General features: G+C 45.0%; 1 protein-coding gene across 9 annotated transcripts in view; it reads right to left on the bottom strand.

Annotated features, from left to right (window-relative positions):
* Window positions 1-1647: 1647 nt before the first annotated feature.
* Window positions 1648-22874, bottom strand: part of SCAI (suppressor of cancer cell invasion) — a 35609-nt gene continuing 14382 nt past the window's right edge. For 7 of the 9 annotated variants that reach the window (XM_068210894.1, XM_068210896.1, XM_068210892.1 and 4 more), the window contains 15 exons: window positions 19706-19801; window positions 19015-19101; window positions 18369-18467; window positions 17614-17710; window positions 16759-16857; window positions 15989-16141; window positions 15033-15134; window positions 14383-14484; window positions 13675-13753; window positions 11502-11601; window positions 10960-11041; window positions 6500-6572; window positions 5776-5949; window positions 5594-5694; window positions 1648-4527 (listed from right to left, as the gene is read on the bottom strand). In XM_068210894.1, coding sequence (XP_068066995.1) covers window positions 4378-4527; window positions 5594-5694; window positions 5776-5949; window positions 6500-6572; window positions 10960-11041; window positions 11502-11601; window positions 13675-13753; window positions 14383-14484; window positions 15033-15134; window positions 15989-16141; window positions 16759-16857; window positions 17614-17710; window positions 18369-18467; window positions 19015-19101; window positions 19706-19801 — 1594 coding nt within the window. In that variant the 3' untranslated portion in view covers window positions 1648-4377. The remainder of the gene's footprint in view (window positions 4528-5593; window positions 5695-5775; window positions 5950-6499; window positions 6573-10959; window positions 11042-11501; window positions 11602-13674; window positions 13754-14382; window positions 14485-15032; window positions 15135-15988; window positions 16142-16758; window positions 16858-17613; window positions 17711-18368; window positions 18468-19014; window positions 19102-19705; window positions 19802-22874) is intronic. The other 2 variants (XM_068210889.1, XM_068210890.1) reach the window with 2 other exon arrangements.

Below are 22874 nucleotides of genomic sequence, written 5' to 3' on the forward strand. Positions count from 1 at the left end.
AAGTCTGGTGTCAGAGATATCATAGAGCCCCTTCAAGAGTGTATCATCTGCTCTGGAGAGTTTACTGCTGTGTCCAGTCTGACTTACGAGGCACACAGAGCAGTTTTCAGCTCTCTGTATGAAATTTTGTTCCCTTGTTCCCGCCTGCAGAGCTCCGTCAGCCCCAGGAGCAGCCACAGCCTCCAGAGCAGCTCCCAGCACCACCAGGGCTGAGTGAGGCTTGGCCGCTGCTGCACCTCTGAGCTGCACTCGGACACTTACTGAGGAATCAAACACAGGTAAAGCTTTTACAAAAGAAACCTCAAGACAAAACAGTTGTTCAGACAGATTCCAAGATTTCTAGCTTTGGGAAGAGCAGACTTGCAGCACAGCATGGTTACAGGACACGGGAGGCAGTGAGGCAGGGGAGGTGCTTCCTAACTCATGCCAGCACTCCCATCCCATCCTTAGGGGAGAAGCCTGACCAGAGCTACTCGAATTGCAGCTTTTGAAGATGATTAATTGAAGCCAGATTTCCTGTTGCCCCCATCTATTTCCTATGATCCTTTAAAGACATCTTGGCACATCTCCCTGGGGAACAGTCTTGAGGGGTTTAGTCAGTCATGACTTGACAGACATTATTTTGATGAACTACTCACAAAAAGGTCCTGAAACTTCTCAAGACAGCACTCCAGGGAGCAAGTCCTGTTTGCGCAGCTCATGGAAGTTAGTGCTCCATTTAGCTGGTGCACAAAGCAAAATGACACATCACATCCCAAGAGGAATTAAAAACCAGAGCATTAAAGACTCATAACCCTGCATTGCCCTATCACTGTTATTTTGAGAAGTCAAAGGGGGGAAAAGGCAACAGCAGTAACTTTGGTGAGATGTTCCAAAGCCAATTTGAGCAGGAGCACAAACCTACTGTGGGAGCAGGATTCATCTGAGCACACCACATGCAGGGAGTAGGGAGCCAGGCAGGAGCAGTCCTGTAAGGACACAGCTGGTCCAGTTCACCTTGTCCTCTCAATGTTTTACATGCAGAATTTACCCCTTTAATTTGGCATTGCCTGGTGCTGGCAAGTCTTCTCTGCTAATATAAGCAATAAAGATACATGGAGAAAGGGAGAGCGAGACAAGAGGGAAGGCATCAGGCCTGAGAAGAAAAGGATTTGTTCTCTTCTCACTTAAAAATGGTTCAGTCTTTGCTTCGCTTCCACACTGAGGACTGTGAGATACAGAAACCAGATTTTCTTCAGTACACACAAGCATACACCGAGAGGTACCTACGACCATAGCACAGAGCACAAAGTAGCACAAGTTTAGAATGACTTAGTTCAAACAAGACAAGCTTTTACTTGGAGGGGAAAATATCAACATTTTCATCTTGAAAGCAGTTCTTTGGGTGGGAAAGAAGGGGCTGGCTCAAAATCCAAAAGCAGACACTGGTCCTAGCTACAGCTAGAGCAGAGGGTATGAGCCCTCTGCTTCCACAGTACAATTCCATACTCCTCCCAACACAACAGGAGTGAAATCTTTATCTTTGAACGTCCCAGCACTGGACCTTCTAACAAAGATCAGCGGGCAAGAGGAGAATTAGGAACCTCAAGAATTAATTTTTGACTTGGACAGTCACTGCTGCCAAGTTCAACTTCTGAACTAACTTCCAAGGCCTAAATTCTCCTCCTACATTCCAGCTTCTTCTTTTAAAAAGTGCATTCTTCTCTGACGAGATCTACCTTGGCAAAAAGCAAACAGAACTTCCTCGAAGGGCTGCAAATGGTAGAAGCCTCTCAGGTCACAAGCAAGGACTCCCCACTTCAGCCTGGCTAAACAAAGGTGAGGACCACCAAGGCTTTCCCAGTCAGTTCACAGGCAGTGTCCCAGAGGTTCACCAGCCCACACGAGTGGAATCATCATCATCATCATCATCATCACTCCTATGCTTGGAAACAGCATACTCTTTTCTTTTCCATAGAGATGGAACCAAAAAAGGAATAGCTTTATCAAAGCAAAAGCTAAAGCAAAGCAAAAGCATTTGGCTGGAAGGCAGTGAGCTGGGAAAACTCAATTCCCTTTTTCCATGCAAGCTGAACGCTGCTGGTAGAGGAACAGCAGGCAGGGCAACAGATAACCTGCCTGTCACTTGCTGCTGCATTAAAGGCTTCCTGCATCTTTAGCCTCCACATACAATCCCACGTTTCAGTAACTGGGGACCTCCTACCAGGCAGAAAGGCCAGGATCAGCTTCACAGGAAATACATGGATCTTATCACTGCAATACAGACAGGGGTACCCATTCCCCTGGCTAACTAAGGGCTCCTGCACCTGGAATCAGTTATCAATTACTTCAAGGTCCAAGGGTAAGTCCCTGGAAACAGCAAGTTACAGTGACAGAAGAGCCGTAACCTTTAGTACAACCACAAATGATCTGCAGCACCTTGTGGAATCCACCCAACATGGCGTATGTGTGTATATATAAATTTTGTATATAGACATTGTAGTGGTTCATTCTTTTTAATACATATACAGGTGCCTATACATATGTACATATTTACAATTTACACCAGCCAGTAGATGTGTGTACTGTACATACACACACAAACGCCGAGCACACACGTGCACACACACGAACACACACTCGTCAGAACAGACTCCACAGCCCAGGAAAGGAAGTCCTGCCAGAGTCCAAAGAGCAGCACCAAGGGGGGGTCCCAATGTACCAGCTTCACGACGGCTTAGGACAAACACAAGCATTCACAGGATTTTGTACACTTGGGAAATAAAGAATGGAGGGTGCAAGCTTCAGCCCAGCTACAAAGAACCTTCATGCAAACTGCCCAGCTACACTCCCCAGCAGCCGTTCCTGCTGTTCCACACTGTGCTCCCTCAGCAGAATGGATCCACCAGTGCCGTTCTGGCTGACCAGATCACACCCGGGGTGATGCTCTGCACCCAGGACTGCCATGACACTACAACAGTCACCAAGTTCTGCACTGTTTCCACCTAAGCACAGAGGCATGGCTGGGCTAAAACAAAAAGGACCTGTCACTCTCACTTCTTTTCTAGCAGCCCATGGAACAGTGATAATTGGCTATTTCATTTAATAAAGCATCTCCATTCCCTCATCCTTGCTCACCCTGCACTGCCAGGAGCTGCCAGAGCTCCTCTAGCCCTGCAGGGCAGGCAGTGCAGTCCCAAATGAGCCAGCCAGCCCTCTTCCCAGCAGCCACAAGAGCCTTCTCCAGCCAGCCCCCTCCCCAAGGCCACTGTCCTCCTGCAGACACCCATCCACCCACCCGAGCTCCTGGGCTGGGGAGCCAGTGGTGCTGCCGCAGCTACAGCCCCTCGCTGCTCCTGGTTCCAGGGCAGGACCGAGCCATGGGGGGGACATGCAAAACATCCAGGGGTCCTGGCAGCTCCCGATGGCTTCACCTGCAAGGGGAACATCGGCACCTCTCCCGGGGCACGGGGCTGTGGCACAGCAGGGCCAGACACACGAGGGACGGGAGGGGCTGGTACAGGACATCCTCTCAGCTCCTGCCAGGGAGTGGTCACGCTGTGGGAGCCACACATTCCATCCACACACGGAGAGGAGGGGTAACACCTGCTGGAAATGCTGGGATTTCTCAAAGTACCTCAAACTGAAGAATGCCCCCTCCTCCTGTGGCGGGACAGCCCACATGACAGTGAGAGGTGGGGGCTGGCTGTCAGGGTTTGCAGTTTGTTCACTACGGACCACCTGCCCGACCAGGTCCTTGGCCAGCAGCACACAGTCCACGCAGAAAACTGCTGCGTCAAACTTACAGGGAGCATTAAGTATCTTTACAAATTCCCTTCAAAACACTGCTCCAAATGCAACTTAACTGCCCACAGTTTTGTCTCCTCACTTGCCTAAGAATGAAAAAATATATTTGTTATGAAGGAATCTGTGTTATTGCTATTGTTGGTTTGCACTGTGTGGTTCCATCTTTACCATTTCAAATCCAAACTCTTTGGGGATAAAATATTGGGTTTTTTCTGTTGATTTTTTTCTTTCCAATTTCTTAAAATTGTATAAAAATAAAGGATTTCCACAAATGTGGGCTAAAGGTAACCAATAATACTTCTATGCTTAGGATCAGCTGTTGGAAATGTGGTTGACAGCCACAAGACCAGAAATAAACCTCTAGTGATTCTTTAGTTTAACATTTAAAAGACATGAAAACTTCTGCTTATAAAATTGACCCCATACAGAATGGAACAGCTCAACTAACAGCTGTCTATTATTACTTTTTAAAATAATGGTCCTAAATTTAAAAATAAAATCAAGTACTTCCTTTTATGATTTTCACATTATAAAACTGCACCATTCAAAATCTGTGGCCAGGGAATCCCCTTTGCAGTAAGACAGTTTCTTTTAATAGTCATCGAGTGTGTTTTCCAGGAAAACATTCCTAACATCCAGTATGGAAGCCAGCTCCAAAATGTGCTTTTGGAGGTGAGGGTTCTCCACCGTTTCATCTCTTGGCAGCTGAGGATAAGATTCGGGATAATTTCGAGTCTCCTGCTAGATGACAGTGAAAACAAAGAGAATCAGACACTCATTTCTCTCACACCCCCCAGGAAGAAGACTGCAAAAGGCCAATTTCATCCTAATCTATTCAGTATGGCTCAGAGACAGAAAACATTCTAGAATTTTCGGTTTTCTCTTTCCATTGATTCAGAGATGGTCACAGTGGCAATATAAATGCCTGTTCACCTCAGGTAGTTATTGGTGTGTTCACTGAGGCTTTGCAGAAAAAAAAAAAAAAAAACACTAAAAGAGACAAAAAATATTCACCTGTACTTACCTACTAGGCTGGAGTTCAGTTCTTGTAATTACAGACATGTAAGTATCTCCAGTGGGAGATTCATCTCATCCTAAAACAAATATCTAAGACACTGGGGGCAAATCTCTCCCCACTGACACAGACCTACTTCTTTTCCCTGGTATCAGAGCAGCCCAGGTAGATGACTTAGGCTTGGAGAGCTGCTGGACATCTGCAGTTCCACAACCAAATCCTGCACCTTTCAATGCTCCAGTCCCATTTTCCCCTGCAGTATTTAAAATGGAGCAGGCAGTTTATATGCCAACACTCACATAAAATGGTGTAGATCCAGAGCAGGCTTCTCTGCTGGCACAGCTTTAACCAACAGGGAGGCAAAATACCATCTTCCTATTTAGTGTATTCATTTACACTTCAAAGACCTTTCAAAACCCATTCCCATGAACACATTCCAGAAATACTGACCCACTCCTCCCAACTTCCTCTTATATTCTTGTTCTATACCTTTTTGGTTGTGTAGAAATAATAATCTTAAGTTATAAAAAGGATTTTTTCTAGCAGACAAGGCTGTCCAGAGTGACATAATTGAACTGGAGTGTGCCTGCTGTGTTATGTGCGGGATGAGGCTCCTGCAAGCCAAAGGCTCCGTGCCTTTGGAGAGACACAAAGGCACAGCCTCGGTGCAAGCTGCAGGAACAGCTTGTGAGCATCAGTCCCCTTTCTGAGGTCACCCTGGAGCCTCCCACCTGACCAGGGCACTTCTACAGGCCCTGGAGTTCCCACAAAGGCACGGACATCCCTGCGTACCCGGAAGATTTTGTGCATCCTCATAGTAGCCGAACAGAAGATAAATCTTGTGAGAAGCAAGCGAAGAAATTCATCCCCAAAAAACTGAAGAAAGGACTGATCTGTACAGAAGGCAAAGAAAGCTCAGTTTAGAAAGGCTCAAACCCCCCCGAAAGGCCGGGCTGGGCCTGGCCAGGCCGTACCTATGGATCGGGAGTGGGTCAGCAGCTGGGCAATGTCCCGGTTGATTTTTCGGAGGTAATCCTGACACTTCTCCCACAATCCTCGGCGCATGCTTGATAATCCAGAGACAAACAGGAATGCCATTAACGGATTGTTCAGAAAGAGTGTGAAGAGGCTACCCCGCTGAGACTGATCTAAAAGGGAAAATAAATCAATAGACAAAGGGATACATTTGGCACATGAAACAGAAACGCTGTCCCTGCCACACAACGAAGTCGCTCACCCGCTAAATTCCGTCACAGAGGAGCTACTCCTGTGTGTTAGTTACACCTTCTCTCGCGCAGCCCTGATCAGTGACTGGCAGTAAAGGCTTGCTGGAGACGTGCATTAACACCAAGGCACCTAAACTGACTCTGCTCCCTTTCTGGGAGCAGTAACGCTGCCCAGAGTTGTAACAACCACCATCGCCCACGCTGGGCTGGCCACTGCCTCAGCCTCCGTGCAGGAGAGCCTTTGCTCCCAGCTCTTGTTGGAGCCAGCTGTAGAAATGTCACCAGCTTTGGAACAAATCCTTTACCACGTACACTAGCTAAACTTTATCAGACTACTTCAGGGACTGTTGCCTGATTTAGGGGTTCACTACACAGTAGTGAAAAGCTGTCTTTTCCTGAGGAATCCAAGTTCTGTTTGGGACAGACACAGGATGCAACTGCAGCTTGTTGGGAAATGCAATACTGCACATACCTTGTAATGCTTTTGGATATGCTGTTGGAGAAAGCAAGCACACCAATGGCTGTCCAAATAAGTTTGTGAAATTCTGTAACAGATAAGAATTTTGAAGTGTTGATGGTCACTTTGCTTGCCTTGAATATTCAGCAAGTCAACGGTACAAATCACATTAATGACAGAAGACACTAAAGCCCCTCACACAGCTCAGCACTGGCAATGAGCCTGATAAGTTCACTTACTCAGAGACCACAGCACAGAAGGAATATAACCAACTACATTTTAAATTAATTACAATTCTCTCATTTCATTGCTACTGATGGCAGACACTAATTTCATGGAAATATGGCTTTCAGTAGTAACATATTACTTGAAAATAAAAACATCATGTTCTGCATTAAAAGTGAAAGCAATTGGGTTTAGCATCTTCCCTCAACACCAGCTGAACTGACCAGTCAAAACCATTTCTTTCCCCTTTTCTTTCTAGCAGGAAGAGCTATGTCTGATGAAACAGGAGGGCCCAGAGAGAAGTTTTAAAGTAAGTTTCCTTTAAAGCAAATATGTCACAACCTTAACATCTGCTGTACTGAACGCTCATTTTGCAACACTCATTTCATGCCCCTTTCACCAGCACCTTAAATGTTGCCAAAGTGTCCAACTGCACATGAATTTCTCCAGAACCCGAAACACCCCACTGCCCACTTTCAGCAATATTTACCTGATAACAGTCCTGCTGTGTATCTGTCTGGTGGCAAACAATTATCACAAAGGGAAAAAAGCCAAAAATCATGCACACAACCTCATCAGCTGTCACCAGAACAGCTTTCTTAAACCGAAGGCTTGCAAAGCTATAGAAAATGTGATTGTGCCTGCACCCTTCAGGGCACAGACTCAAACCCAGAGCAAGCGAGTGCCACAAACACATCTGCAGATCGGGTTCTTTAAACTGCGGTTTACAAGTGTAAGGCATACAACACCACAAGCATTTGTTTGTGAAGAATCCTCAAAAAGCTATTTTTTAAATTCCTTTGGGCAACTGTATAATTCAAATGAATTTTCCCTTCCAGGCAGTATATTTCAGCTATATTAGTTTTACAGAATTAATTTTATCTAAATCTGCTAAATACTAGGGACAGAAATCTAATCTAATCAAAATAAAACATTTCCCATCTCTGACAGAGTGCTGAGTAGTGCTAGAAACCCCTCTAGCTCATTAGGAGCCCAGGGAAGACTGATAATGCTGGACGCTAAGGTTTGGTCTCTAAGGAAGAAACAAAGACAACGCTCTTGCAGACAGTAACAATAGGCCAGCCCAGGAACTGGTGAAAGAAACATGTCAACCTCCAGGAGTCACCCCAGACACTGCTGGTTTGAATTGTGCACACGCTGGCAAGGCTGTACCTTCTCCAGTAATTCGTATTCTCAGCACCATGGGCAGACTGCCACGTTTAATTAATTCCAGCGTGTGTCACTCAGTTACAGAGCAAAGCAGCCACGCCACCAGTGAGAACAGCCCTGCAGTCCAAGGGCCAAGAGCACCCCTGGGTCACCTGTGGGCCTCAGGCACTGGCGAGAGCACTCTGGACTCTGTCCCAGCAGAGGTTAAGCCAGGAGAACCTGCCCTGCAATCCAGATGTCAACAGGAGGTCTGGATATGCAATGCCCTACCCTTCAGTGCATGGACAACTCCAAAAACAATAAACTCCATTTTGTTTCACAACTGACTGGTTTTTTACTTCAGTGTTCAAGGTTTCCAACAGAAGTATTGCTGATTTTTACAACACATGCCATGTACATCTCCTTCCAAGAAAGGAATGCCCATCATCTCCTAAAGAAGTCACTTCACATTTAAGCTTTGCTAAGCTAAGTATTTATACCACATCACTGACAAAGGCCTTGCGTTCCCACTGGCTGGAGCTTTTGGTTTGGTTTGGTTTGAAGACTTTGCATTTTACCATGATCCTAGACAACCACAGCTACAGGAAGATATTGATTTAAAAATATTATTTCATCCACATATGCAGTGGTAACCTTCAAGAACACACAGACAGCTATATTTAAATGGAAGTGTTAAAAAAAAAATTCACGGCTTTCAGCAGATATGCTCGATTTGCAGTTATCTTCCACTTTCAGCTAAATATACAAGGGAGGAAGCTCTTCAAGAGCCGCTGATTTGACAAACTGGCAAGGCACTTCCTGGCAGGACTTACTTTCAGTCATCACCATTTAAGTCCTCCAGAGAGAGGGAGAGGATGGGGATGCGTGCAGCAGAGCAGGAAGGGGCTGCAGAAAAGGATGTGTGAGCATTTGCTGTTCCTGCCGCTACTGCTGGCAGTGACATTTAAATGTCAGGATAGCTCCTGTCCTATCAGGAAGGATCAGAGCAGCCACAGGGAAAAAAGTCAGTATTGACTTCAATTCCTCACACGGTAGCACAGAACCTCTTTGTTCATGGCAGCACTTAGCCTGCAGACACCTCCCAGCCCACCGGGACACAGCCACAGGACAGCTCTGTCAGGGCACTCTGGGGACAAGGACCCCAGCACAACCACGGGCAGGAGTGTACGAGGGCTGGAAACACTGACCTTGAGAGCTCTGCCATGGACCTTCACTGGAAAACAAAGCAAGACACCTAAACCAGTCCCCTCACACGCCTGCCTGTGTTCAGTGGCAAGAGATGGGGAAGGTGAATGTCACTTCTGAAATGCTGAATCTATTTCTTTTTAGGTTCCTTGCAGTTTTGCCCACACTGTTCTGATCTGGGTCAGTGCTCCTCACAGTCACTTCTATAATCCTGTCCTGAAATACTCCCAAAGCTCACATTTCTGTGCTCCTTCCACACAGACAGAGCTGGATGCTCTCCACCAGCTGTGCTAAACAGACTGGTGGGTTTTACACTCCTGTCGGCCCACTACAGAACAAGGAAAAGAAACCCAGTGGAGGTTACAGAGTTGCTTACTGTGTGCCCACAAAACATAAAACTTAATTATCAAATTTAAATGCAATACAAAAAGCAAATTCTACTGTAAACACTTGATATTATTCTCACAAGACCTACAAATCTACATGCAGAAATCCATTGCCCCAAACAGGTCCTTTGCTCTAAGCTTTACGCAGATCCCCAATCTGTCCAGAGCTGGAATCCTTTGCTCTCTTAGAGAGCTGATCCACTTGACATCTTTTAAGAATTCTAGTAGAGAGGAAGGTGGTACAAAAACCAAAACCAAACCAAAAACCAAACACAAGCCATACCTTTTTCCCCTGCAAGAAAACCAATCCTCCTGATGTTATACTGCAATGAATGCAAGGAAAGAGCATAGGGAAATAAATCCCTTCCAAATGCTCACTTTCTCAGAAAGACAAGTAAATAATTCCAATTGTGTTTCTCTCCATTTAAATGGGGAAGGGAATTAAATAAAAAGCAGATTTGTTCTGAAACCAGTGCAGTGAACTTAAATAAACCGGTGTTTAAAAAGCCCTCTGAGCTACATTATGCTACAACAAACCAAAGAGCCAACAGAGAGGCCAGATCCTTATCTGGCTGCCAGGCAGGAGTTCCCTGGCTCAATACAGAACTACCCTGACTCACACTGACCACTGATTTAGTACCTCTCCTTGGCCAACACATGCCTTCAAAACAAACAGCACAGCCTGTGGACACTGAACAAGGCACAAGTTCCTCTGGCCACTAGACGTCCCTGTTCCTCCTCCGAAACGCAGCTGTGGATGCTCCCTTCCCTCACTGCACATAATGGAGCTATAAAAAGGAACACACAAGTGGCACTTTCCCCAGATACAGCACATTCCTACTACCCCATCCATGAATGAAATACATGTGTAATGCTCTCCAGATTCAACTGGCCAGCACAAGTGCAACGCCTGCCTCTGTGTTACCCGACCTGCAGACTCCCAGAGGTGATTTGGCATGGAGCAATTCTACCGTAAGTCCAGAGCACCCTAGGAAGGAGGCTCAGTGTCCAAGCAAACACCACTCTACAGTAACACTGGATGCTAATTTGAGGCTTGTTACTTGCTTGGTTCAGACACTTTTCAGACACAGACACCCCGTGTTTTTTAAGATCAGGCTCAATGCTTTGATTCCTTTCTGTTGCTTAAAAGCAACTGAATGTTGGATGACTGGAAAAAAGAAAAGCACATTAGTTATCTCCCTCCCCCATGCACACACACCGAGATTTGTCTTTGGTATAAAATAAAAGTAAACCTCCCACCAGAGACCTTGGAAATCTTGAACCTTTTTTCCCTCCAGGAGGATTTATTACTTTCCAATGAGCGGCTGTTCATGTGCTTCTCCTTCTTGTTCCTATTCATAGGGTCAGATCCTGACTAGCATGCACAACCTCAAAAGAAAAGAAAGACTGAATACAAACTGTTTAAAAAAATAGCCTGTTAAAAGTGTAAGCTAACTAGGGGTTGGCACTGTATCCTACCACAGGAGGAACTGCCTCCAAGGGCCTTACCTTGTAGGCGACGCTGTTGGAAGAATCCACGATGATGAACAGGGGCTTTCTGGTGAAAGGGTAGAGATCTCCGGGGTGCAGGCTGCAAACAGAAAGGGACACCTCAGAGCACCACAACTGCTGCCCAGCTCTGACACCGCACAAGCATTTCAGCCACACAGTTGCCACCGCCAGACAAAAGCAGACATATTTCCCATGGCCCAGTCACCAGATTCATCCTCAGACAGCAGATGCACTATTGTCTGTATTTGTCTGTCAAATGGGCTGTGGGACTTCTTATTAGTGCGGGAGATGTTTAACTTCTGGAGAAGTCATCCACCACTGATCTGAAGTTTGTCAGTAATTAAGAACTTACATTAACTTACATAAGCACGGCTGAAGTGTTTAAATGATCATTTAAAGCGGCACATTCACTTCTCAGTGCTCAAGCCATCCCCATTATGAGGTCCTGCACTGAGGAGTTTGGACTCCAGAGGCGTTGATGCATTTTCCTCTACTGAAGACAAGCTCCTGTGGGTCTGCAGGTCGCACCACACACTCACCAGTGCATCTCCTTGTAGGACTGGTTGCGCTTGTGGAGGGCATCCCCATTGATGATGTCCCGGTTGCTGTTGGTCAGCACACCCCCGAAATCGTACGGACCTTCACGTGGGAAAAGGAAGCTGAAATCAGCAGGGGCACCTCACCCCTGTTAGACACTTAGTGATTACATGGAAGGGAGGAAGCAACAACGAATCCCAGAAAAGTAAGGGAATCTGAACTACTGCAGTTGTAAGGAGGGAAGAGAGGAATGGGGAGACTTCACTAACTGCATATTCCCTTCTATGATTTTTTTAGAAATTCCAGCATCTATCAAATAGAAGCAAGGAATGCAATTTTATAACTTTTAATTTAATTGCTCACTATTAACCCACAAATTAATGTAAATTGTCCCAATATTGGCTTTTATTACACTATAGAGATAAAAGATTAAAACCCATTTTACATGTCTGATACAGGAAAATCAATACCTTTGTAAAATTACTGTATGAGTTTGCATATTCCAGATTCAGAATTTGATCAAAAAATAAGGCTAAATGAATCAAAAAGACTACAAATACTACTGTCATTTGCAGTTCTAACACTGCAAAGGGGAGAGGAGAGAACTCAGAGAATGACAAAGGGACAAAACAGCTTTAACCAGATTTCAAATCTGTAGCTAAGTTATTTCAAGATTTCAAAGTCAGAATTCACAATTTTCACATGCACACGCCCTGGACACGTGTTCCCACTGTAAGCTGAATATTCTGCTAAATTCACAAAACTGAGCTACAACCTGAATGTCTGATGGAGAGCAAACACAAAAGCAATGGCTATAAAAATATCAAATCCTACAAGATACCAAGAAATATTTCTGCCATTGGTATGGGTATGAAATGTCACTAACTTCAGTAAAATAAAATATTAGGGTTTCCTCATTCTGTCATACATTTGCAGACTTGGCTGACCCACATTTGGCCAGCAAATGCAATTTTTTCAGGTTTGGATACAAGGCGCCTTTCCATTTAAGGGAAGCTTTGGGGATACAAAATCAGGAACAGGACAAACATTAATTTAGCACTGTTACAAACACCTCACACGGTCTGCCAAACACACGGCTTGCAGGCGATGCACAGCGCAACTCGCAGCTGCTCTCCCTTTCAGTAAGGCAGAACTGTGTGCAGACCACACCACCTTATTAAAAGAATGCAGCTGTGATGGGTTCCTTGGGTGAAAGCTGCGCGCTGGCTGTGCAGCTCCTCAGTGACTGAGCCGCGACGCCTCTGCCACAAGCTCTTAAGCTGAAACAACACATGCAGAGAGGGGGACATGCCACAGGCTTCAGAGGGCACGCTGCAGTTAGGACCTATCACCAAGCTGCAGCAAGAAGTAAAATGTTAAAAGCATTTTTAAAAAATCACTGCCACTGTCCAAAGCTGACAGGGATTTTTTTTTTAACTTTTAACATTTTGAGAGCTCCAGAAATCATGCACTGGGGAGGACAAAGCATGCATCTTATAAAGGAATGCAAGTCTCAAACAGATGAGTTTTTTTACAATATTTAGGATGTTAAAAAGTTATTTTGATTTTTTTCTTGAATTATATAAACAAATCTTTGGACCGTGTTTACTTCAGTCAACCAGTTTTCAGCTTTTACATTGCAGCTGCATCCAAATATTCTGCTAGATTGAAAAGAACAGGAGGGTGAGGTGAGGGGAATTGTCAAAAATCATGAGAAGGGCTTGAATTGTCAGGTTAATGAGCGTGCAAATAGACCAGTCCCTGCAGCTGCTTGAGTCCTTTCACCACCCATGTCCTGGCCACGTTCTCCTGGTGCTGGGCATTGGAAAGAATCACAGAGTGCCACGGAGCCATTTTATGAGCTTTGTGCTGATGCATCAACTGAGCCATGTGGTCTTCAAAACTGGAAGGCTTTTAATACTTCAGATGCATCAAAAACTGGATGCGTCCTTTAAAAAGTTCTCAGGCTAATGCACACTAATTAAAACACAAAGATTTAATTAATTAACCAGAACTTCATTTGTGGAAAATAAAGGCTATCTTACTAAGCAGACAGGAGAATTGAATTGACTTGTCTTTTAAAAGGAGCTTTGTGACATCTTTCTTGGTCACTTGTCCTGGAACATAAGGAGAATTCAAGCCCTGTTCATGACAGGGAGCATTCCTTTATTGTACCTTCACTATCCGAACGACCTGATGGGAACACGCCCGTGGCAGACAGGTAAATCAGCAGCACGCTGTTGGCAGGCAGCTCCTGCAATGCAAACAAGGGGACCAGGGGCAAGGGAAGAAAGGCACAAGTTTATTTTAATACTCGATCATCACCTCCACAAACACACTGCCATTGTAATTGTGCTACTCCTGCTTCTGGCTCCCCTCCACTCTGCTCTTGGTGCATGGATTGGCCCTGCCCCGCCACAGACACCCCCTCCAAGAGAGCAGAAGTGTCACCTGATGAAATGTCTGAACTCCTGTCCACACAAACCTCTAGGCTGGTATCAGAGCTCCAAGCAGCACTGAGAAAGCCTCTGCTTCCACACAGACTCTTCTACTATCTATCCAGGCCTGAGGCTCTCCAAGATACGGAACCCAAAAGCTGCCAAGACCCACGCAGACCCCAACTCCCAAACAACGCACAAGGGAAGCTTTGTTTACAGTTGGAATGGGACACAGGACTGGAGATTCAGTAGCTGTACAGTGCTTGAGAGCAACAATCTCCTGATGCACTTCCATGATTCTGGCTTCTGCTTGGCATGATATGAAATGAAAGAATACTCTTAAGATTTTTCTATTCTCCAGATCAGCAGAGATCTACATTTCACTCAGTCTCACAAACAGTCCTGGATATTTTTTATTACAAATAAATTCACTGATTTCACAAACCTTAAATGATGCTGCTAAAAATGTATATAGCTGGCTAAAAGTTGGTTTATAAAGTAGGTATTTGTGGGGGTTTTCCCGCCTGGCTGGTTTCTCTGTTGACTCCTGTTAAAAGAAAGAAACAAAATACTACTCAAAAAACCCCAACAACCAGATATTACCAAAGCAGTTTCATAACCCTCTAAATTTCTATTTATTAGAATGCTCATCTCCAACACAGGACTCACACAAATGGTCTGCCCATTCTGCATTTCCTACTACCTAGATGCACAGTATTCAAAGCAGAACTTTGTACTACCCCTCACTGAAACCTGTGAACTAAATCTTTCTTGCTCTCTCAAGTTTCATCCAAGAAATGAGTGACAAAATTCACACTTCATCTCAATTAAATAAATGAAAAATCTTCATATTTTCTTCTGGCCCCAGATAGAATACTTGATGCTTTCTCTGAAAGGGACATTAACTTTCAGATGACTTAGTATTCTGATGAGTCCATGGGTTTGAGCTACTCTTCACTAATTTCTAGTGGAAGTTACACCACCTGTGCTCTGCACAGTGACAATACTGAAGGAGTACACTACTGAAAGGCAATCAATCAAACAAAAATCCCAGTTAAGATGTGTTGCCAGGTTTGTTACTGAAGTGGAACTGACCTGCATTCCGGGTTTGTTCATTTGTGATGCCAAGTTCATGGGTTCCCTCTCCAGGGCTTGCAGCATTCGGAACATGTCGATTGTTAGTTCACTGAACTTGACCTGCAAGAGCGTCACACAGTTTATTCTGCCAGATACACATTAAACAGAGTTTCTCTGGAATTATCCAGCTGAGCGGCTCCACTGCACACCAGAGAGACCATTCTCTCTCAGGGACCTGTCAGTGTCATCTCTGAATCTCTGAAGAGCTGTGAATGACTTCTAGAAGAGCTCACAGAAGACAAAGTCTGTTTGTTGCTGATCTACCGGCCAAGTCACTGCACTGCAGACCCCTGCTTCCAAATTACAGGCTTCTCTGGGATGTGTACTAATCAGGTGCTGAAATGGCTATGTACTATCAATTCAGAAAAAATCTGACAAAGACACATGAAGTGTAGTTTAAATATAATTCCACATGAAGTGTAGTTTAAATATAATTCCCTTGCTTACCTGAAAAGAGCTCAGAGAGAAGCCGTGAAATTTATATAACTTCACTATGATTATCATCTAAAAACGGGACCTAGAATGTCTTTTGAAAACCTCTTCCTGTTGCCACCGAAGTCACAACAAGCTGGAGTGAGGCATGTGAAAGCTCAAGTCAAGCTTTTCCTGGATGTATCTTAGAGGTCTCCCATGCTTGAATGTTGTTACAAATAATCCAGTATATGAAAATCAATTGTGTCTACTTAACTGACATGTTGAATATAAACAATGAGGTCAGTACCACAGATCTAATAGCTAACATTCCATTTTTAGCCCTTATTTCTGAGAATTGTCTTCCTCTTGCTACCACTGCAACCATCACAACAAAAATATTTCAGTGTTCTCCTCTGTTGGAATCTCTGTTGTATGATCAGAAGGGATGTCACAGGGGGGGACTCCAAAGATGCAAACCCAGGTGCCCAGAATTCCTTTACCTGGTTGTTGCAGTTCCCAATAATGAGCGCATCTGCAAGAGCAAGCTGTCCCACTATCATCCCCTGCTCCAGCATCGGAGCTCCCGTCTCAGAAAGCCTGTTAGAGGTGATTACAATGGTGTTGTCATCATTTAAAACCATGACAGGGTCTGCCTAAAAAAAGCAACCAGAATAAATCAAGAATTCAGGAAAGCATACAGATTTGCAGTCAGAGAGAAGTCCACAGGTCTCGGCGCTTACAATAAACATTTCACAAATGAGGCAGATTTTTTAAATTACTTTGCCATACATGTATTTATATATTTGTATGCAGGCTAGAGGGTAAAGCCTTCCCAGTTGGAAAAGCAAAGTTCTTAGGGACTGCAAGAAATACAGGGGCCGAGCACGTGAAGGAGCAGCAATGAGAGAAAAGCATACTGCCTTCAATGGCATGGACTCTGCTTCAGCTTCGCTCTACCTGAGGAGTCAAATGTCATCAACAACCTTACAAATTCATGCAGAATAATAAACTACATATTCCTACAGTCATAATCATTTTAGTTTGCCTTCCCTTTGGAGAAATGAATAGTAAAGGAGAAGAGTGAATGATCATAGTGCCACCCATTCTGGCAATATTTAAATATTCCTGTGAACACGTGTCAGTGATTCATGGACAGGCATACTGTCCCTGCACTGGCACACCTGCTTCCCTCACAAATGTGGTGATACAGCAACACTTCCATCAACAAGACAGAAAACTCTGAAACAACTACAGGGGATGGTATTCTCACCTCAATAAATGCTGCCACTTCCTGAAGAACCAGGTTCCACTCCACCTGATCTTCAGTATTGAAACGATGCGTGTAGTCTTCAATTTCATCTGACAGCTCCTGATGCAAACGGTTCAGAGACAGACACAGTCAGTCCTAAAACCAGACTCTGACAGGCAGTCAGTAACCTTATATTTGGTTAGCTGTTCTGGCCTTTAAGAATAAAAAATAAATAAATTCCTTGAGAACATATGCAGCACACTCCTGACTAACATGCCAGCCAAAACGCGCTCTTTCAGCAGACAGAATGCCAATGTTACACTGAGTTCTGGCAATGCAAATTGTCTTTTACGTGGGTCCAAATGCAAAGAATATCTGGAGTTAAGTATAATTATCCCACTCACAGCTATGTCACTGGTTATTACCATAAGCTACGGATACCAAGGACTCAAATTTCAGCTTGCAAGTAACTTTAAATACCTTGAGAAAGGGGATGGCGTGGCTGGTTTAGCTGTGCTAAGCTAAGCCTGCAGTTCAAGGGAGCTGTGACACACACAGCAATGCAACCTACACAAAGCTGTCAAGCCCAGGAACTGCTTGCAGCGAGGCTGTCAGAGGGGCTGGGAAGCATATGCTGTGGGGAGCAGCTTGCTGTTCCTTTGCTGCACTGCCAGGGCACCTCCCTGTCTGGGCTGCAGCTACTGGAATGTTTTTACTTGCTCTTCAAACAATGCAACGAAACCTTTTGATCCTGAAGTGTCATTATTAAATGTCTGAATCACAGAAGGTATCCCCTATGTTGGATGTCAGATAGACTAGAAAAGAAGGATCAGCAACCTCCCACCCCTCAGCACCTTTATCCTGATTCTAGCATACCTTTACGAGGTCCTTTACAACATCCATCTTGTTCAGCAGGAGACAAACCACTATAAACCTTGCATAGTAACGCAGCTTCTTAACCACTAATTCGGGCCTAGACACAACAACAAAAACACCACAGCCAAATTTGAGATTAAAATAGAACAGAGGCAGGTAGCAGGGCTAAGGGAGAGGAGGAGTTTAAGACCACAGCAGGGCTGAACACTTGCAGATTAAGAGTTCTGACTGAACTCATGTGGTGATGAATAGCCACCTGGCTGCTTGGAGGGTTAGTTAAAATTGAATACAGGGATATAAAAAATAATTTAAGAAAGCAACAGCCTCCTTACTTGACAGAGGCATGGGAGTCAGATATCAAGGCTGGCTGTTCAAACCTTGCTGTACTGCAGTACGAGCTGCTGCTCCCCTGAAAGGCCTGATGAGAATCAAATAGATTCCTCTACTCCAGCCCAGCTGACCCATATTCCACCCACAGCATTCCAGCTCCCAGCACTGATACTGCTCAAGATTTAAAATGACAAAACTTTGGGGCTAATAGCCTTCAACCCAGGACAAGGTAACAGAATATTCTTCCAGTCATACAGCAAAGCACTTATTTATCCTGAATTTTTCAATAGTGGCAGAAGGATTAAAAGAAACTTCCTTCAACAACATGGATTTTATCCTAGTTGTGCTCCTGCAGTTTATAGCTCCTTGCTGCTTCCACACATCTTTCTAGTCTTGAAAAAGCAAGGGCCTCCATTCAGGCATACCTGTCTTCTTTGTTGACTTGGGAGTAGTAGGACCTCTGCCGGATGGCTGAGTAGAAGGAGAAAGCCTCGTTGAGATAGCTGGTCTCGGAGGTGCGCAGGCTGCGGGGAACAAGGGCGTCAGCTCCCTGCCTCAGGGGGAAAGCCACGCCAAACCCTCCCCTCCTGCCCCCTCAAACATGCCCTGCATCCGTGGCAGAACTCCCTCCTCAAGTGCCATCGTACGAAAGCCAGGCTCTGCTCTGGGAAGGCAGATGTCAGAGCCTGGATCCCACTTCAGATGGGATCAGAGCTGCCCATCTTGCACCACACGTACGGGTGATGGGTCACCGGACAGCTTAAAGGAACATTAAGCTCCCAAACTTGTAAATCACACTTTTGCACAATATTCCAATGCAGCACACCTGGAAGACACTTTGGAGGCAGGAATGAAGTCCTTGGGCAGTACCAGTGTGACCAGCAATGTGGCACTGGGCTCACGGGGGCCTTTCCCTGCAGCACCCCATGCAGTCCCCAGGGCCCTCATTCACAAACTGGCATCTTGACTCAGCCCAGTCACTGATTCCTCCTGACTGAGCATCCAGACATTTGGCATGCAGCTGCCACTAACCCTGCATGGCCCACTGAATCCTCTTCTGTGCTTACTTACTAATAATGGTAATAGAGCTGCCCAATCTTGGAAGCAATTTCCCCAATTTGCCACCTCTTCAACCCATACCGATTGTCCAATACTTGTCTATGTCGCAAGAGAGAAAAGAAAGATTAAAAGGATTCCCAAATTTCCCAGAACATCCCACCAGACAAGACAAAGAGCCATTGCAGGGCCAAATTCAGCTTTCATTACTGGTGCAGCATTGCCGGCAGCAGCCCCTCACAGAGCCAACAGCACACACACCCCACAAGGGCCATTTATCTTGCATAAACTTGCCAGAACCAGACATAAGTGTGTTGCACAAAATACACACAACAAAAGGTCACCACTTCCCAGGAGAACACTCAGGCTACGCAGCCAGAGGAAGGTGTGAAGGATCAGAGCCCACGCTGCAGCAAGAGACTTCACACCATTCCAGATTCTGCTCTGCAGAATCCATCACCTCCTCAGTCAGAAATTAAAGCACCACACACTCAGGTAGAGCAAAAGGGTTTGTTAAAAAAGTCCCACTGAACACTCTGCAACATTTTAATTCAACAGACTGTGAGCACTGCAGGAAGCTGCTGTTCCCTCCCTTCATGCTCGAACAACACAGTGAAATCTCAGTCTTAGCTGGGGCTCTGGGCATTCCAGAGATTAAAGCTGCACTTAAACCCACACAACACATCTGCCTACAACATTTCCTTACCGGTGCTGCTGTTGGAACTTCCAGAGTTTGGTGTAAACATCAAATGTTCGCCCAAAATAGGATTGCCACTGCTTCTGCCCATACTGAGGTAAATCCCTGCACGAGACAGTGACAAAAGCAGAATTAGGAAGCAGAATCCAGTCAGCCCAACATGACAGCAGCATGTTTGTGTCAAAGTCAGAACTGCTCTGTTCAGGATTCATTGACATACTTTAGAATTCTGCCTGCACCCAGAACTACAAGAACCACGATTGCCAGAGTTTCTCAAAACCTGTTGTTACTGGATCTCTCCAAATAGGAAATTATCACATTCCTACATGCAAGAGGTGTTTGAAAATATCTTACAATTTTGCTAAAAGAGAAGTAATTTTATAGTTACATGCACAGAAAGACAAACTGGACTCTTAAACTATCATAATACAGAAAAACCCTACCCAAGAACAAGCAGATGGAAATTAGTTGATATAGATTGATAATGTTTATTGTTACTGATTAAGGAAAGAATCTTTTTCAAACGGATACAGCTGTGTTTCAGAAGCAGAGCCTGTGACATCACAAACAAAACCACTGCCCCACTCTCACCAGGGCAGGCCAGCAAATGGATGCTCACAGTTAACACTCGCTGGGCTCTGTTACACCGTCACCACATTTGTCACCCTCGCGCTCACAGCTAGTGACACGACACAACCTGAGAACTGCTGGTTTTTCCTGTCACTCTCCAGTGCTACAAGGTGAGTCAGTCAACCCAGTTCAGCTCTGCTCTCCTACCTCCCCTCAATTTCCATGCTGTGGTGCATTTCCACCCCACAACTATGATGTATTCCTAAGGATTTTGCCTTTAAACCTTTGTGCTCTGAACCCTCACTCCTCCCATCTCCCAGGAATGACCTGAATCTTGAAATAAATGCAACAGAGGGGACCAAACCCCTGAGTCCCACTGAGCACACATTCCCTACACATCTACACCAAAGCTCATTCAAAGGAGGTGCATAACTCTGTAAGTGGATGTAGAACAGCTTCTCCACGACAGAATCCTCTTTTGTTTGATTCAAGATTATTTCCACAGGAATGCTCTCTCAAATCTCTGTGCTGGTTCATGTACCACCTTCAGCAGACAGAAAAGCAGCACATTCCACACCCAAGCCTGGAGGGTAGTGACCAAGCCCCACCTTTAGGAACCCTTGCCATGTCCTCTGAAGGAGCCAGAGAAGCAGAGCAGTACACACCATTTCAGAGCAGCGCTCTGGCCTGCTCCTGCTCACTGTAATTGCTTTAACAGCACCCGAGGTAGGAAAGGAAATTAATATTCCTCTGCTCGTCAGCCAACTGTACTTCCCACACAGCTTGAAGGGACCTAGCTCAGCTACTACAAGGAAAATGAATCCCTTACCAGCTACAGCTCTTACAAGCCTGGAAAAGCATTCCAGTATTTGGTACTGATATTCCATGAAGATGCCAAGGAATCTGGGCAGGATTTTACCAAATTAAAAACCAAAAAAATCCCTTCAAATTTGCAATGGGCTGCTGAAAATCTTGCAACATGTGTTGGTGTAGCAAGGAGTAAACAGGAATATAAATATGTGCCTCAGGGTACCAACATCTTCATTCAAATACAGCTTAATACAAACATGCAAATTTAAAGCATTTTCTGCAAGGAACAATTCACCAAAATTGAAGAGCTTCTCTCTTTGTAATAGATGCAAACATTTTAGCTAAACAAAAGAAGCTAAGGCACTGTCCAAACACACACCCAAGATACAGCACAGACTTTGACACAGCAAGAGCCTCAATTTAATTTAATTTAGCACATCCACAAGATTCAATGTTATAGTATATATTAAAACATAATTACAAAACAACACTAAAATGGATACATTTTTTTTAAACTGTAAAAATCAAAGCTCCCTGGCACTAACTAATGGAATTAGTGAATTAACAAGTTGACTTGAAGAACACTAAGCCAAGAAAGCACCCTTCTCTCAAACACCAGTCCCTGCACAAACTAAGAATTAAGCAGGTAATTATGGGCTGATGATGCTTATGCATCTATTCCTCATCAGTGAGCTAATTAACACACTCACCTGTCACCTCCCCATTCCACACCTTCCTCTGCACAAGCCTAAACATTCTAACATAACCTAAACAAAAGGCCAGCTGGACTCGCTGCGCTGCATGAGATGTGAGCGTGTGGAGACGAGGGGTGTTTTCAGGAGCCTCTGCCAGGGCAGTGTCCGTGTGTCTGGCACTGCTGTCTGCAGCCACTGCTGCCTGTCCACACGGATATTCCTCCTGCAGTCTGCTCCCCTAATTGCAGCTGGCATAGCTGCACAACACCATGGATTCCTCGGCTCCCCGGGGAACAGGAAGGATCTCCATGGAAACAGACAGCAGCACTTGTTCTTTTGATAGTATTCTGACATGGCTGTAATAAAACTTCATTTATGACAATACATTACTGTGGTTTCACTACAGCTTTTTGCAGACAAGAGCTGCCCTTCCTGCCATCCCTCTACTGCTCTGTGCTGAACATCACACGTGCTGCTCCCATGTACCAGGAAATTTTGCCATGAGAAAACGGATGCATAAGCAAAATAGGACATTTTTTAATAGAACCGTTTTTTTAATAGAACATGGGGACGTGCATTATTTGGTGAGAAATAGCCCAAAAGAATCCCAAAGCCTCGGCTGATTGCAGAATGGGCTTTTAACACAGCTCCTCCCACCAAAGGAGACAGGGAATACATGACCCAGAAGCAATTATACACCCAACTTGAGAGCTCAAGACCGATGTTACAACAAGACTTTTTGCTGCTTCCACATCTACAGGAGGACACCAGAGCAGTGAGCAGAGACAAAGGCAGCAGGCTTTCCTGTGGGGTGTGCCCAGCCCAGGCTGCTGGCTCAGCACTGCTCTGGCTGAACATCACCACAAGAAGGATAAAGGGGCAACAAAACTAACCCAAATGCAGAGGAGGGACTGGAGATTTGATTTAGGACAGTGCAATAGCCTGCAACAACAAGTGGAAACCATTTCTAATTCCTTGGCTTTTAAAACATTCCAAATGGGACATGAAGACAAAACTCTGATGTTCTAGAATGATGGGTTTCTCACACTGGGCACAGAAGACTGGTTCTCTTGCTGCACTAGTGTGGCTGGTGGATAAATTTC

Source organism: Anomalospiza imberbis, chromosome 21, assembly GCF_031753505.1.
Source record: "Anomalospiza imberbis isolate Cuckoo-Finch-1a 21T00152 chromosome 21, ASM3175350v1, whole genome shotgun sequence".
Classification (NCBI taxonomy): domain Eukaryota; kingdom Metazoa; phylum Chordata; class Aves; order Passeriformes; family Viduidae; genus Anomalospiza; species Anomalospiza imberbis.